The sequence below is a fragment of the Doryrhamphus excisus genome, linkage group LG1 (genome assembly GCF_037039965.1).
Source record: "Doryrhamphus excisus strain RoL-2023G ecotype Guam linkage group LG1, RoL_Dexc_Guam_v1.1, whole genome shotgun sequence".
In the NCBI taxonomy this organism is placed as follows: Eukaryota; Metazoa; Chordata; class Actinopteri; order Syngnathiformes; family Syngnathidae; genus Doryrhamphus; species Doryrhamphus excisus.
This window is the reverse complement of record NC_136357.1, coordinates 4,310,014-4,326,718: the sequence shown is the minus strand read 5'-3', so window position 1 is coordinate 4,326,718 and position 16,705 is coordinate 4,310,014. Positions and strand designations below refer to the sequence as shown.

At 37.4% G+C, this 16,705-nt stretch overlaps 2 protein-coding genes across 2 annotated transcripts; one reads left to right on the top strand and one right to left on the bottom strand.

The window, feature by feature from the left end:
• Positions 1–1,091: 1,091 nt before the first annotated feature.
• On the bottom strand, positions 1,092–6,229 carry c1qtnf13 (C1q and TNF related 13). Its single transcript, XM_058075888.2, has 2 exons — positions 6,122–6,229; positions 1,092–2,562 (listed from the first exon to the last, which is right to left on the bottom strand). The coding sequence occupies exons 1-2, from the start codon at positions 6,210–6,212 to the stop codon at positions 1,559–1,561; spliced, it is 1,095 nt and encodes a 364-aa protein (XP_057931871.2). The 5' UTR covers positions 6,213–6,229; the 3' UTR covers positions 1,092–1,558.
• Positions 6,230–7,261: 1,032 nt separating this feature from the next.
• Positions 7,262–16,436, top strand: ube2na (ubiquitin-conjugating enzyme E2Na). Its single transcript, XM_058074955.2, has 4 exons — positions 7,262–7,407; positions 12,642–12,888; positions 14,519–14,659; positions 16,046–16,436. The coding sequence occupies exons 1-4, from the start codon at positions 7,378–7,380 to the stop codon at positions 16,081–16,083; spliced, it is 456 nt and encodes a 151-aa protein (XP_057930938.1). The 5' UTR covers positions 7,262–7,377; the 3' UTR covers positions 16,084–16,436.
• Positions 16,437–16,705: the final 269 nt, after the last annotated feature.

Genomic DNA, 16,705 nt, shown 5'->3' with positions numbered 1-16,705 from the left:
TGGCCCACCAAGCATTTGAATCCGGCCCACTAGTTGACTAGTTGCTTTCTAAGTATTTCAACTTCAAACATACAAACCGACAACATGACTTGCAAGTCGGATGTCTTACTTAGTAAAGAAAAAAAACGTTTTCATACGACTGTATATACCAGGGGTGGGCAAACTACGGCCCGGGGGCCACATGTGGCCCACCAAGCATTTGAATCCGGCCCGCTAGTTGCTTTACATGACTCGCAAGTCGGATGTCTTATTTAGTAAAAAAAAACGTTTTCATACGACTGTATATACCAGGGTTAGGCAAACTACGGCCCGGGGGCCACATGTGGCCCACCGAGCATTTGAATCCGGCCCGCTAGTTGCTTTCTAAGTATTTCAACTTTTAACATACAAACTGGCAACATGACGAATGTCTTACTTAGTAAAAAAAAAAAAACGTTTTCATACGACTGTATATACCAGGGGTGGGCAAACTACGGCCCGGGGGCCACATGTGGCCCACCAAGCATTTGAATCCGGCCCGCTAGTTGCTTTCTAAGTATTTCAACTTCAAACATACAAACCAGCAACATGACTTGCAAGTCGGATGTCTTACTGAGTAAAAAAAAAACGTTTTCATACGACTGTATATACCAGGGGTGGGCAAACTACAGCCCGGGGGCCACATATGGCCCACCAAGCATTTGAATCCGGCCCGCTAGTTGCTTTACATGACTCGCAAGTCGGATGTCTTATTTAGTAAAAAAAAAACGTTTTCATACGACTGTATATACCAGGGTTAGGCAAACTACGGCCCGGGGGCCACATGTGGCCCACCAAGCATTTGAATCCGGCCCGCTAGTTGCTTTCTAAGTATTTCAACTTCAAACATACAAACTGGAAACATGACTTGCAAGTCGGATGTCTTACTTGGTAAAAAAAAAAACGTTTTCATACGACTGTATACACCAGGGGTGGGCAAACTACAGCCCGGGGGCCACATGTGGCCCACCAAGCATTTGAATCCGGCCTGCTAGTTGCTTTACATGACTTACAAGTCGGATGTCTTACTTAGTAAAAAAAAAAAACGTTTTCATACGACTGTATATACCAGGGCTGGGCAAACTACGGCCCGGGGGCCACATGTGGCCCACCAAGCATTTGAATCTGGGCCGCTAGTTGCTTTCTAAGTATTTCAACTTTTAACATACAAACTGGCAACATGACGAATGTCTTACTTAGTAAAAAAAAAAAAACGTTTTCATACGACTGTATATACCAGGGGTGGGCAAACTACGGCCCGGGGGCCACATGTGGCCCACCAAGCATTTGAATCCGGGCCGCTAGTTGCTTTCTAAGTTTTTCAACTTTTAACATACAAACCGGCAACATGACTTGCAAGTCGGATGTCTTATTTAGTAAAAAAAAATAAAAAATGTAAAATGAAATGGCATAATTTGATGTGGTCTGATGTTTAAAGTGCTCCCGAAAAAAAGGGACATGAGAACATACAGCTCATAGTATAACACTTAGTATAACACTTTTTTATGATAAAAAAAAAGTCACCAATGAGCGTCTGTGTTTATTTGTGTTCCGACTGAGAAGCCTCAGGATACACCAAGAATCCAGAAAAGGTGGTGTACCGCCCTTGGTTGCTGTACACGGCGTAACGCTCGTCCTGCTGACTGTACAACCACACGGTTTCGCCGCGGCGAAGCGACAGCAGCAAACTCTGACTCTGCATCTCCCGTCTTTTGGACGTATCCTCGTCGAACACCATGGCCTGCACCTGACCCGTCCCGGTCATGAGCTTCACAGAAACAGCCTTACGTGGGTGTTTCCCTACCGTAAAAGCAAAATAATACGCTCCCGGGAAGCGGCAAGTGAACGTGCCTGATGATGTGTTAAAATGTCCGCCGATGTTGACGTATTCGACGTCAAAGGTCAGAGGTGACTTGCGTTGGTGTTGCGTGGTGCTGCTTTTACCGATGATAGTGGATGTCCGTGCTACCGAGAAAGCAGATCGCGGTTGCTCTTCCCGGGATGTGGTCGGAATCGGGCAGTTTTGGTGAGGGTTCAAGTGGTTGCTGATGTAGCTGCTTGAATCGGGATAAACGAGGTAACCGGAAAAGGTGATGTAAGGACCGGCGTTGCTGTACAAAGCGTACTGCGGACTCGGTTGTAGTAATAACCACACTGTGTCCATGTGCTCCAACGTTATCATAACACTCTGACTTTGGACTTTTCTGCCCTTTTTACGGTAGTCGTCATACGCCATAGCTTGTACTTCTCGTCCGTTTTTCACTAGAATAACAGACAGCATTTTATTCGGGAATTTTCCCATCGAGAAAGAGAAATAGTACGCTCCCGGAATGCGGCAACGGAAGTAACCGGTGTCCGGATTGAAATCTCTTCCAATGTTGACGGTGAGTTTGTTGAAAGTCACGACGCTCTGCTTGCCGCCCACGATGCTGCTGGTGCGCGTCGCCGAGAAAACTGAGGTCGATGTCGCCGGAGGGGGGTCCAGAAGTGAGACGGGTCCACAGCAGGTGATCATGAGCAATAAAGCTGCCAGGTGACGGGATGCTGTTGAACAAGGACAATGATCAATGAAGTCAATAAGTCATTTTTTTATCTTTTTTTAATATGTGTCATATATATTAATATTCATTCATTCATTCATTTTCTACCGCTTTTCCTCACGAGGGGGGTGCTGGAGCCTATCCCAGCTGTCTTCGGGCGAGAGGCGGGGTACACCCTGGACTGGTGGCCAGCCAATCACAGGGCACATATAGACAAACAACCATTCACACTCACATTCATACCTATGGACAATTTGGAGTCGCTAATTAACCTAGCATGTTTTTGGAATGTGGGAGGAAACCGGAGTCAAACCCACGCTTTTGAGATATTTTTTTTTTCGATATTTTGTCCTCTGTTTCGTAGCAAATACAATTTCTAAAAATTTTCTTTGATTTTAACACTACATCAGTGGTGTCCAAAGTGTGGCCTGGGGGCCATTTGTGGTCCACAGCTAGGTATTTTTGGCCTGTACAGTACATTCATTCATTTTCTACCGCTTATCCTCACGAGGGTCGCGGGCGGTGCTGGAGCCTATCCCAGCTGTCTTCGGGCGAGAGGCGGGGTACACCCTGGACTGGTCGCCAGCCAGACAAACAACCATTCACACTCACATTCATACCTATGGACAATTTGGAGTCGCTAATTAACCTAGCATGTTTTTGGAATGTGGGAGGAAACCGGAGTACCCGGAGAAAACCCGGGGAGAACACGCAGAGATGGCCGAGGGTGGAATTGAACCCTGGTCTCCTAGCTGTGAGGTCTGCGCGCTAACCACTCGACCGCCGTGCAGCTAGCATGCAAACAATCTATATAAGTTTAAACATTTATAAATATAAATAATGCCAACATGCTAACGTTAGAATACTAGCATGCTAACCGTTAGCATGCAAACATTGAATATGAAAACAATCTATATAAGTTTAAACGTTAACCGCTAACCACTCGACCGCTGTGCCGCCCAAAATCAAATCAACTTTATTTGTAGAGCACTCAGACAGACGGGCGGACCCCCACATTAAAAGGGAGGAACCCCCAGCCGGCCGGGTCGAAGGGACCCAAGGATGGCACCCCCTCAGCAGACCCGACACAGCCCCCAGTGTGGAGGACCCCCCCCCAGGAAATACTGGAGTTAAAAGCTAAAGACTAAAAGCATAAAATAGTACTAAAAAGATAAAAACATAAGAAAAGTTTTAAAATATTATTATATTAAAAAGGTGTGTATTTAATCTTTTTTTAAGTCCTGATATCAATTGAAGTCATACTGTACGTTTTGGCTAAAGTCCAGTACTAACTGAGGCCCTCCATAATGTGGTTGATACTGCCTGTTCTGTCTGTGCACACACAGGACTCAATTCAGTTCTGCTTCACCTGTTCCTGTGTAAGTTGAACAATGGACATTTTTGCAGGGGAGCGTTTGGTGATGCGAGGCGGAAAAGTTGATGGTTGAGTTCCATTGAATATGTTTTGATTGTACAAACTTTACTTTAATATTATATTTCGCTTTTGAGATACTGTTTTACCCTTGAATCAGGATGAAGAGTCTTGAACCATGATGTCATGATGTGCTATATATATCACTATATTGACACTTACTATGGTACCCATTATGGCATTGGTTGCTCATATCACCTCCTACTTCAGTATGTGACAAAAATAAAATAAAATAATAAAATATAATAATATATTAATATTATATTATATATAATATATTTTTATTATATATATTATATATAATATATTTTTATTTTATATTATATTATATTATATTATATTATATTATATTATATTATATTATATTATATTATATTATATTATATTATATTATATTATATTATATTATATTATATTATATTATATTATATTATATTATATTATATTATATTATATTATATTATATTATATTATATTATATTATATTATATTATATTATATTATTATAATACTAAAATAAAATAATATATTATATATAAAATATATATTATATATACATTATATTAAATTATAATAATAAAAAATAAAAAACAACATTAATACAAAAATACTTAAACTATATTAGGAAAGCAGGAAGTGAACAAATGTAACAGTTACTGAAATTAAAATTAAAATTAAAATTAAAATTAAAATTAAAATTAAAATTAAAATTAAAATTAAAATTAAAATTAAAATTAAAATTAAAATTAAAATTAAAATTAAAATTAAAATTAAAATTAAAATTAAAATTAAAATTAAAATTAAAATTAAAATTAAAATTAAATTAGGAAAGCAGGAAGTGAACAAATGTAACAGTTACTGATTGTAAAAGTACCAGAACCATGAATAGTGCTCTATAAATAAACTTGCCTTGCCAGCGTAGCGTACATAGCGTACCATTTTGAATATTTGGATGAAGTAAAGCATTCTGCATGGGAAATGAGGTATAATACATCAACATCCATCTGTCCATTCATTTTCTATTCAGCTTGTCCTTATTCGGGACACCTACATATGTACCTACCATACCTACAGGGTCTCCCGTTAACCTAACATGCTCATATTAACTCGTTTTCTTGTGTTATAATACACAGAAAAGGGGAAAAAATTTTCACAAAATTCCCCTTTAAGGAGAACATCATTGTTTTTTGTCCATGCATATTGTAATGGACCAAGAAGTCCAAGGCCAAATTTTTGTCTTAGTCCACCCCTATTGTCAATTCAATTTGGAATTTTGCATGAGCCTGGTACACTGACAGAAATAAACCATCCAAATGTAGACAAGCTGGGCAGAATATATCTAAACATCCTGAAAGGTAATTACAAAAATGTCATTGCATTCTGGCCTAAAGATTATTATCAAACATAAAAGCGCTACGTTGCAAATATGATGGTGATTAGTGTGCGCATACTGAAAAGCTACAGAAATGAAGGATCAATTTATACTGTTAATATCAACTGATATCGGAACAACACATGTTCAGGTACATCTCAGAAAAATAGAATATCTTTACAGACGTTCAATTGAAAAGTGAAACACTTAAAATCTGTAGATTCACTACACATAATGAAATATTTCAATAACGTCTTTTGATAAATAATGTAATTCACCATATTCTCATTGATTGATTGTTTTTTTTTGTTTGCACCTGTGAAATAGTAGGACAAAGGGTGAGTGAAATTGGGCTAACATAATGATTACATAGCGATAGCACAAACCTTGTCACCTTGTGACGCCGCATAATAGGAGTGGTAATTGTACATTTGGACTTTTCACCTGTTTTTTTCTCTCCTCTTGCCTGCAATGTACATATGTTAGAAATGCTATATAATAGATACTTTGTCCAAAATTGGAGAAAGAACGGGAATAAATTGGTAAAAAAAAATAATAATAAAAATAATTGACCCATATTAGTAGAGTTAGTGCAAGGTTAATGTTGTTACATTCAACATTGGTTTAAGGCCATATTCCTTTTCTGTTTTATTGCAGTTTTATTCAGCTCATATTTACTCACTTCTTAATATTATATATTTGTGTAAGTATTACTTCTCCACAAAAATAAAATGATTGAGAAAAATCAGAAAAACCCACCTGGCAACATGTCAATTCCAAACATCCTTTTCCTCTTTGTCTGTTTTTGACATAAAGTTCCACAACTGCTTGCGTCCCAGGGAGTCCACATAACAGGCCTAAAGCGCAATGAGGTGATCCTTTTGTCTACAGGCTTGTGTCAAGAGGAGGAGCTCCATACCATGCTCCAATCTTTAAGCCCTGCAGAGTTAAAAAAAAAAAAAAAAAGTTCAAATGGAAGTGCTCGCGAGCTCAGTGTTAAGTCTAATTAATGATTTGAAGTAACTTAACCACAATGTAACCGCATAGACGATTGCATCCCTGCTGTAAATAATAAAAGATAAAGTTTTATGGCTTGATTTTTCAATCTCAACTCAGACACAGTCTCAAGTTCTTGTTTTTTTTTTTTTTTTAATGCACAAGATTAGACACATGCAATCCAGAAAATGATATATAAATGTTACACTTAGGGGGAAAAAGTGGGCTAATAAATTGACGATAAAAGTACAAATACTGCGGATTTCAGATGGGATGACACAGCACTCTACAAGAAGCAATGAAGTCTGTAAAATTAAATAATTAAAAAAAAAAATCAAAAATTGTTACAACTATAATGATGAAAATTGTAATATCAATGATGATTATAATAATGGTGATAATAATTGTGATAATAATAACAATAATAACAATAATAACAATAATAACAATAATAACAATAATAACAATAATATAATATAATATAATATAATATAATATAATATAATATAATATAATATAATATAATATAATATAATATAATATAATATAATATAATATAATATAATATAATATAATATAATATAATATAATATAATATAATATAATATAATATAATATAATATAATATAATATAATATAATATAATATAATATAATATGATAATAATAATAATATATAATATAATGCAATGCAATGCAATACAATACAATACAATGCAATGCAATGCAATGCAATGCAATGCAATATAATGCAATACAATACAATATAATACAATACAATATATTATAATATATGTATTATTTGTATAAATAATTTAGCGTAAATGGTATATACAAAATGAACTAAAAAAAATAATATGTCAAATAAAATAATAGCTGGACAACAGATGGTTTGTTCCAAGGGCTTCCATCTGCTCGTGCTGTCATGACGCAAACAACCCGGAAGTCGTAGGTGTGTGAGTGCGTGTGCTGTCAACGAGAGAGAGGAAGCGCTGAGATAAAGCTCGTATTTGCGACAAGATGGCAGGACTGCCCCGCAGGATTATAAAGGTAATAATTTCATACTTTAACAGGGCGTTTATCCTGCATCCTTAAGGCAGTACAATCAGCCTAAACGCCCAAATGATGTAGTGATTTGCTTTTTTGTGCTAACGTTAGCATCCACCACGACACGGTTAGTTTTCGAAAGTGACTTCCGTTTCATTCCCGTGTGAATATTCGCGCAAACATTTGGTTATAAACATCAACCACGCTGGTAATTGTGCTTTTTTTTGGTTGACGTCGGGTTATTGTGAACAAAATAAAGAATTGGCTCTCATTTATAGCTGCTACCATATTGCGGTGGTGGCTCAATGGCTGTCTTGCTAACGAAGCTAACTAAGCTAACTATGTACCGCGGCGTGTATAAAAAATAACAACAATACAACCTGCTAATATAAAGATTTTTCTTCTAATACAGTAGATTTCAGTGTACTGATAAGCCAAATGTTTACAAACCGACTGTCTTTTGTGTAGTTTGTTTTTAGATTATGGCCTTTGGGTGTATTTATGTTGTAATTAAACGCAATCCGCCATAATAGGGCGATAGATGCTAGCTTTGTACTAGAATGTAAACTTGGTTAGGTTATATTAGAGTAAAAATAATGAAACGTGTTGAACTGTAAGGTTAACGAAGAGTTCTCGTCTGTATCCCGCAAGGCCTGTTTGAAGCGAGCACTACTAGCATGGGAGGGTTTGTCTCCATTAAAGACTTGTCAGATAACTTGGCGTGCTAAAGATGCTAACTCGTAACCGAAACTTTACAACAGAGAACTCGAATACAAGTCTCTAAATGTCCACAATGTCCATTTTTCACTGAGTTAAACGTTTTTTTATCACAGCAGGTTTAGCCAAAAATACGGTTATAATCCAAAAACGAATACTAAAATATCATAAATACTCAAGCAAAACACATTTTATTATAAAGACTAAAAGAAACTAGCAAAAAAATATTGCACTTATAAGGTGACTCAAGGATTTTTGGGATTCAAAAATAAAAAACACACATGCTAAAATAGAATGCCAATGTGTCATCCATCTTCCCAGCAGCCTGGCCAAATTCTACCAGTCAACCATTAAAAACAAATTAAAAGTTATTTTTGTGCATACTATTGAACTACAGTACTGGTTGAAAGTCACCAAACACGCAACAAAAAGGCACAGTCACACAGCATTGAAACACTTGCTGCACTCCAAAATAAAACTATTTTCTCTACCCACCAATATGTGACAATATGCTATAAAAATGAAAAAGCTAGGGATCCGATCATTTTTTTTTTTATTGTCTTGCCGATCCGTTTTTTTTTTGTTACAAACAAATTAATGGAATAGAATATGGTGAGAGTGAAACTAACTACACCACGGTCCATTGCGGACATGCTGCACTGAGTTGTGTTTTCTTCTTCTTGCGGGAACGCGGGAGTCGAGTGGCAATCAACTTTGAGGCGCAATACTGCACCTACCATGTTGCAGTGTGGCTCAGTTACAAAAGTGATACGGCAACTGGATCATCCCAATGTTGTGGCGTAGCTACGTTGTACGCACAACACATGAAGGGCCTATAAATACAACAAAAAATACGTATATATGAAATGTTCAAGGTTACACTATTGTTACCATCTTGGACTAGGCATACAGGCAGTGTTATTTGATGTTTTTCATTTGGGAGCATTTCCTTTTCTTTTGGGGAAGTTTGCCTTGTGCATGGGAGACGTAACAAAGGGTGGGAGTAGGCCTGTCATGATAATCAGTAAATCAATTAATCGCACTATAAATAGCATTGATAATTTTGCCGGTTTCGATAAATTGTCATGTGTTTGGTTCACTCTGTGCATCTATCTCAACACCGAGGCGCGTTGCTTCTGTAGTGGAATGAACGGAGTGAGTGAACCTTACTGTCAGTCATTCAGTTTCTTCGTACCAGTGGGTGGAGTCTGGGCCGCTTGCTAGAGTGCTCCAGCCCATATGAATGAAGGCACAAAAGTGATGGTTTCTCAGGGGGATGCCATAGCCCCAAGTTTGGGAATAATGAAACAAATTGGTTATAGTGAATTTTCAGTAGTATGCACGATTACTAAAATATTTGACAGCTACAGCCTTAATATTTATATGTAATATGTTTTTTTTTTTCTCAATAAATGTTGACAATAACACTGTTTAGCGTCAATTTGTCGTACAGTAAACATTGGCAGTACACTTGCATTGTTTTGTGACAAAGGTCATATTTTTTCATTGTACTTTTCTTAAAATTAATTCTTAAATCCTGCTCCCGCATACCCAGTCTCATTTATCGTTTCGTCTTGCGAGTTTGGTTTCTCGTGACACGCCTAGTAATGATGATAATAATAATCATAAAATTTGTTGTTTTCAAACTTTCCACACACACAATGGGAGGCAAATCATACAAAATGAATAGAAAGATAATGTTGCACAGGTGAGGTATAAAGTCGGCCATGCTACTATAGGTGGGAAAAGGCGGGAGGGTTTGGGAAGACGGTTTGCTAGGCTGAGCCTTTGAGCTTCTGGAGCGTGTGACTGTGGCTGGGAGCCCCTCTTGTGTCTGTGTTTTCACTGCATGGTTTTGTCTGTGGTTTATCGAAAACATTTCAGGAATTTCACTCCCAGCTGCATTCAGGAGAAGCCGGTCAAAAACAAGTAAGGTAGCTTTTTTTTTTTTTTAAGATGGGCGTAATGTGAAGCTTCCCGACGTATCTAGGTAATGATTGACGAGCAGGTCAGGTTCTTTTGCAGTGTAAGCAATGATAGTTTTTATACAAGATCTTTCAAATGTCATTGACTGTACTTCGGGGATTCTCAACACACCCAAAAAAAAAAAAAACAAAGGTTCCGTGTTTGCATAGGTCAGCTGGGAGCAGCCTTGCTGCAGTGGCTGATGAGTGCGGAAGTAATGGGCTCCTGTGGCATGGAGGCTCAGTGTCACCTCTAAAAGACAGTGACATACTGCACTGCACACAGTCTTGATATTCATAGCACTTGGACACAGAGACAGCTACCGCCTCCTCCTTTTTGGAGAATGACAGTCAAGCACTTAAAAAGGCTGCTTGGGTACCTTTTTAGAGGCCAAAGATCATCTTCACTTTTACAAACTCGATTTTCTACTATTTGATGTGATCTCCTTCAGGCCAAATCTTGTCACTATTTACTGGCCATATACAGTATTTTCTGGACTACAAGTCGCTCCGGAGTGTAAGTTGCACAAGACCAAAAATGCATCATTAGGTAGAAAAAAAACATACATAAGTCGCATTTTTTGTTGGTAATTTATTTAACTACTACTTGACCAAAACAGACATTACGTCATCTTGGAAGGCAAGCTGACAGGGGCATTTGTGTTATGTCGTTCTCAGTTGTCTTTGTAAGCTAACGTCTTTGTAAGCTAACGTCACATTTTTTTGCGGGTAGTTTATTTTACAAACTACTTCTACAAGGATGAAGAGTCTTGAACCAGTCATGATGTGCTATATATATCACTATATTGACACTTACTATGGTACTCATTATGTCATTGGATGGTCATATCACCTCCTCCTTCGGTACGAGGTACATTATTTAAAAAAACAAACAAACCAAAAAACCTTGAACTGTATTATGGAAAGCAGGAAGTGAACAAATCTAACATAAAAATAAAAATAATAAAAAGTACATTAAAAAAATAACTCAAATTATATTAGGAAAGCAGGAAGTGAACAAATCTAACAGTTACTGATTGTAAAAGTACCAAATGGAGGGGTAATATTTAATAAGCTTTGCTTCTTCCTACTCCTTATGGATATGTGGAACTGTGAACTGATTATGTGATGCATTCAATTGTAATCTGATGCATGTTCAAATGAAATAAAACCATTACCATGACTTGACCAAAACAGACATTACGTCCTATTGGAAGGCAAGTTCTAACAATAAAAGAATAAAGAACAGGCTGAATAGGGTGTAAGATATGCTAACACAATGGTTATTCAGCTACACAAAAAATATAAACATGAACAGAAAAGGTGTCCAGTGTTTATGTAACATTTATAAGTCGCTCTGGAGTATAAGTCACAGGAACAGTCAACCTATGAAAAAAAATTGCGACCTATAGTCCGGAAAATACGGTATATCAAAACAAGTTGATGTGATCTCCTTCAGGCCAAATCTTGTCGCTATTTACTGGCCATATACCGTATTTTCTGGACTATAAGTTGCTCCGGAGTATAAGTCGCACAAGGCCAAAAATGCATCATAAGGTAGAAAAAAAACATACATAAGTCACATTTTTTTTCGGGTAGTTTATTTTACAAACTACTTGACCAAAACAAACATCGTATTAGAAGGCAAATTCTAACAATAAAAGAATAAAGAACAGGCTGAATAGGTTGTAAGATATGCTAACACAATGGTTATTCAGCTACACAAAAAATATAAACATGAACAGAAAAGGTGTCCAGTGTTTATGTAACATTTATAAGTCGCTCTGGAGTATAAGTCACAGGAACAGCCAACCTATGAAAAAAAATTGCGACCTATAGTCCGGAAAATACGGTATATCAAAACAATTTGATGTGATCTCCTTCAGGCCAAATCTTGTCGCTATTTACTGGCCATATACCGTATTTTCTGGACTATGAGTCGCTCCGGAGTATAAGTCGCACAAGGCCAAAAATGCATCATTAGGTAGAAAAAAACATACATAAGTCGCATTTTTTTTTTTTTGGTTATTCAGCTACACAAAAAATATAAACATGAACTAAAAAGGTATCCAGTGTTTATGTAACATTTATAAGTCGCTCTGGAGTATAAGTCACAGGAACAGCCAACCAATGAAAAAAAAAGTGTGACTGATAGTCCGGAAAATACGGTATATAAAAACAGATCAACTTCAGGAGTTGCAGTACCACCTCCAAGAAATGCTGCAACTGGTCTCTTACATGGAACCTTACTTGAAAACCTCATTTTGTACTTTAACATGCACTGCTACTATATATGCAGTGCAGACCTCTTTTAGTTTTTGTGTGTATTTGAGCGTTTTCCATAGACAGGTCAGGGTTTACTAGCTTGTAACTTGTAACCAATGGAGGGACCACCATTGGTCCACCACTTTGAGTACTAAGTGTTGGTATTTACTTCTTGTCATATTTCACCAAACATCAGTAATCACTCTGAATTGGCATTTTTCAGTGCAATATGATTGCTTATTGGAAGCATTAACACCTTGTGTGTCATTTCCTCTGTTTTTATTTTGCCAGGAAACTCAGCGCTTGTTTGCGGAGCCAGTGCCAGGTATCCAGGCGGAGCCTGATGAGAGCAACGCCCGCTATTTTCATGTGGTCATTTCTGGACCTCAGGACTCGCCTTTTGAGGGGGGTACATTTAAACTTGAACTGTTTTTACCGGAGGAATATCCGATGGCAGCCCCTAAAGTTCGCTTCATGACTAAAATATACCATCCAAACGTAGACAAGCTGGGCAGAATATGTCTAGACATCCTGAAAGGTAAGTTACTAAAAAAAAATATATATATATATTATTTTGTGTGCAGTAGAAACCATTTGTGACGAATATGTGTTCCTCTTATAAGTTGTAGAAGGGAGAAGGGTTGTTACTGTAGAACCTCCTGATGACAATAGGCAATTATTTAAAAAAAATTAAATTAAGAGGCAGCCCCACCAAACGTGTATTTTTTTTTTTTCGTGGGGCCAACAATTCCTGTTTGCCCCCTGCTGCTGGCTTTTATGATATGAATAATATAACCACAAAATATATTGATCCCATAGTCCTGCTATAACAGCCTGCTAAATACAAAGCCACAATAGTTGTTAATGCGGAAAACAGTCTGGTTTATGGAAAATTTTTATTTGAGTTTGCATTATGAACAAGCATTACAGGATACTGTAGTATTGTGTAAACTAGTATCGCAACATTTGGAGTTGGGTGTGACATCTAAAATGGCTGGTAGTAGTCTAGTCACTATTTATATGACTACACTCAACGTAGCAAAATGTTGTGGTTTGTTACGACTGGTATTTTATGCTAACCAAGACAGTCATGGTAACCGAAGCAAAAAATTTGGTACAAAAGCGCTTGTTTGCGGAGCCAGTGCCAGGTATCCAGGCGGAGCCTGATGAGAGCAACGCCCGCTATTTTCATGTGGTCATTTCTGGACCTCAGGACTCGCCTTTTGAGGGGGGTACATTTAAACTTGAACTGTTTTTACCGGAGGAATATCCGATGGCAGCCCCTAAAGTTCGCTTCATGACTAAAATATACCATCCAAACGTTGTCCAAATGTTGTGGTTTGTTACGACTGGTATTTTATGCTAACCAAGACAGTCATGGTAACCGAAGCAAAAAATTTGGTACAAAAGCGCTTGTTACGACTGGTATTTTATGCTAACCAAGACAGTCATGGTAACCGAAGCAAAAAATTTGGTACAAAAGCGCTTGTTTTGGTACAAAAGCGCTTGTTACGACTGGTATTTTATGCTAACCAAGACAGTCATGGTAACCGAAGCAAAAAATTTGGTACAAAAGCGCTTGTTACGACTGGTATTTTATGCTAACCAAGACAGTCATGGTAACCGAAGCAAAAAATTTGGTACAAAAGCGCTTGTTTTGGTACAAAAGCGCTTGTTACGACTGGTATTTTATGCTAACCAAGACAGTCATGGTAACCGAAGCAAAAAATTTGGTACAAAAGCGCTTGTTTGCGGAGCCAGTGCGAGGTATCCAGGCGGAGCCTGATGAGAGCAACGCCCGCTATTTTCATGTGGTAACCGAAGCAAAAAATTTGGTACAAAAGCGCTTGTTACGACTGGTATTTTATGCTAACCAAGACAGTCATGGTAACCGAAGCAAAAAATTTGGTACAAAAGCGCTTGTTTTGGTACAAAAGCGGTTGTTACGACTGGTATTTTATGCTAACCAAGACAGTCATGGTAACCGAAGCAAAAAATTTGGTACAAAAAAAATAAAACTAGTGAATTGGAGTGGAGTGAATTGACTTGTGAGACAGCACCCTCTGTTGGATTCATAGCTGCAGCACAATCGCTATTTATTACCATTTAAAAAGTAATTATAATTATTATATTAAGTCTCTTCTCTGTCATCTGTTTTGTCATTTCAGATAAATGGTCACCAGCTCTGCAGATTCGCACAGTGTTGCTGTCGATCCAGGCATTACTAAGCGCACCGAACCCTGATGATCCCTTAGCAAATGATGTTGCAGAGAAGTGGAAGACCAATGAAGCTGAAGCTATAGAGACAGGTATCGTTTACGCTCTACGCCGATCTTGCTTAATGTGCGCTCACTTTTATCTGAATTGGATTAAAGAAAGGTCACCACAAACACATAATTAATGCCAGGCAAATAATGGCATGAAAAACACTTTGCTCAATGGAGTCCGTTTTTTAAATCTGTGCAAGTACGACATTGTCACATTTGTATAGCAATTGTTTGGAATTGATTGTTTGTTGATAAATTGCATCTTGAAGTAAGGCAGAATGGAATGCACTGCTCTGCCACAACTACTGTTGTGGTAGAAAGCTACATCCACACCGGCTATTGCTGTGGCTATTCCCCTATTAGCATTATTTAACCTTCCTCTTGTGTTAGCTTTCTGGTATCATCTCTTATGTTAACGGGTCGGTTTTGACCAATGTATTAAATCGGCTATAAAATACACTAAAAACAATAAGTTACCATCAAATTTGCTTCTCATGTCTTGGTTACCTTCTGAGGCTTCCTCATTTATGAAAATGTTGGTTTTAATACTTTTGGTGTGGGCATGTAGGCCTTTTTTGTCACTATACCCCTCAATTTCAATTTCCAAAAATGGTAAAATGAACGTCAAAAGAATCATATTAATAAATTGAAGGTTCTTTTGTTACCTGGCTATTACTGAAGGCTATAGAACATATCTATTGAATCAATTAGTTTTATTTATTTTCTCATTTTAGTATTAATCACTAAAGAAACATCTATGGTGTTCGGGTGAATTTTGACCCATATATATTAATGTCAAGAAAAGGTAGAAAAAGTTATTGTTTTCAGCAACAGAACTTTAGTATAAACTGAAATTTAAAAAAAAAGCAGAACAGGTCCAGATCTTGGTTCACTGTACTTCTTGCCATTCTTTCCATGATCCAAATTGTAAATGTGAATTTAGCCAATCAAATGAGTGAATTCACGTCACATGTATACTGGAAAAGCGGTCAAAATGAGAATCCGCTAAAGCTTACATGATGAGAAAAGGAGCTTGGTTGTCATTGTGTTGGCTAATTGTACACTTATGATTTCAGTTGTGGCTCAAAATATTGCTTTATAGTCATATTATTATAACCGGGTCGAAACCGGTCGACCCTAACAATACAATGGTCATAATTTCAATTCATTTTAAAATGGAGTAAAAATTATTTTTTTGGTTTTATTTTTCCTGACAAAGTGAAAAAGCCTTGATGCAATAAACAAATGTTCTTTTTATGCATTAAAATGCAATACAAGAGGAGCGTTAAATGCACTTTACCTTGTCAGAGATTGGACAGTTCAGATTTCCTAATGTTTTCAGTGCAATATTTAAATGCTTCTTTGGAAATGTTCTAAGTAACTTGCTAAGTGTTTTCTTCCCCCCACCCCACCCTTTTTTTTTTGCAGCCAAGACATGGACCAGACTTTATGCAGTAAACAAATGAAGTGACAAGCGGCCTGACATGTGACGACATACATGGAAGTCAAGTGTGAACACAAAATCCTCATTTTCTGCCAATACCTCCTTTTATTTGCTTTTGAGGGACACACCGTCAAATTAAACACACACACACACATATATGCTATAAATAAACATTAATATAATAAAAGGGAAGAAAAAAAAACTGCTGGCAATTAGTGAATTTAAAGCATTCTAGTAAAAATGACTGGTCTTTGTCCTAATTAATTAACTCACTACTGTTTTGGTCAGAGGTTTGGGATTTGCTCACCTAGCTTTCTTTATACACCAGTAGTCTGCCAACTGCTGCTTTATTAACCAATTCAAAGGGGGACGCGGGAGGGGGTGGGGGGGAAATGTCTTGCATCCCATATTCTTGCTGCGGGGACGGGGGGGGGGTACAAGGAGCGGTGTGGGGAAGGGCCAGTATAGTTTATTTGTATGTTTCTTTTAACTTTGTGTTCCTCGGTCCTCTTGCTAATTGAACGCAGCTAACAACTACTAATTAGTTGCCTCCTTGTAGTGTAGATGGCCAACTGGGGATGCAGAATCGGTCCGGGCCAATCACAAAATAGCTCTTCTTATTTAACTCACTTGTAATAAGGACC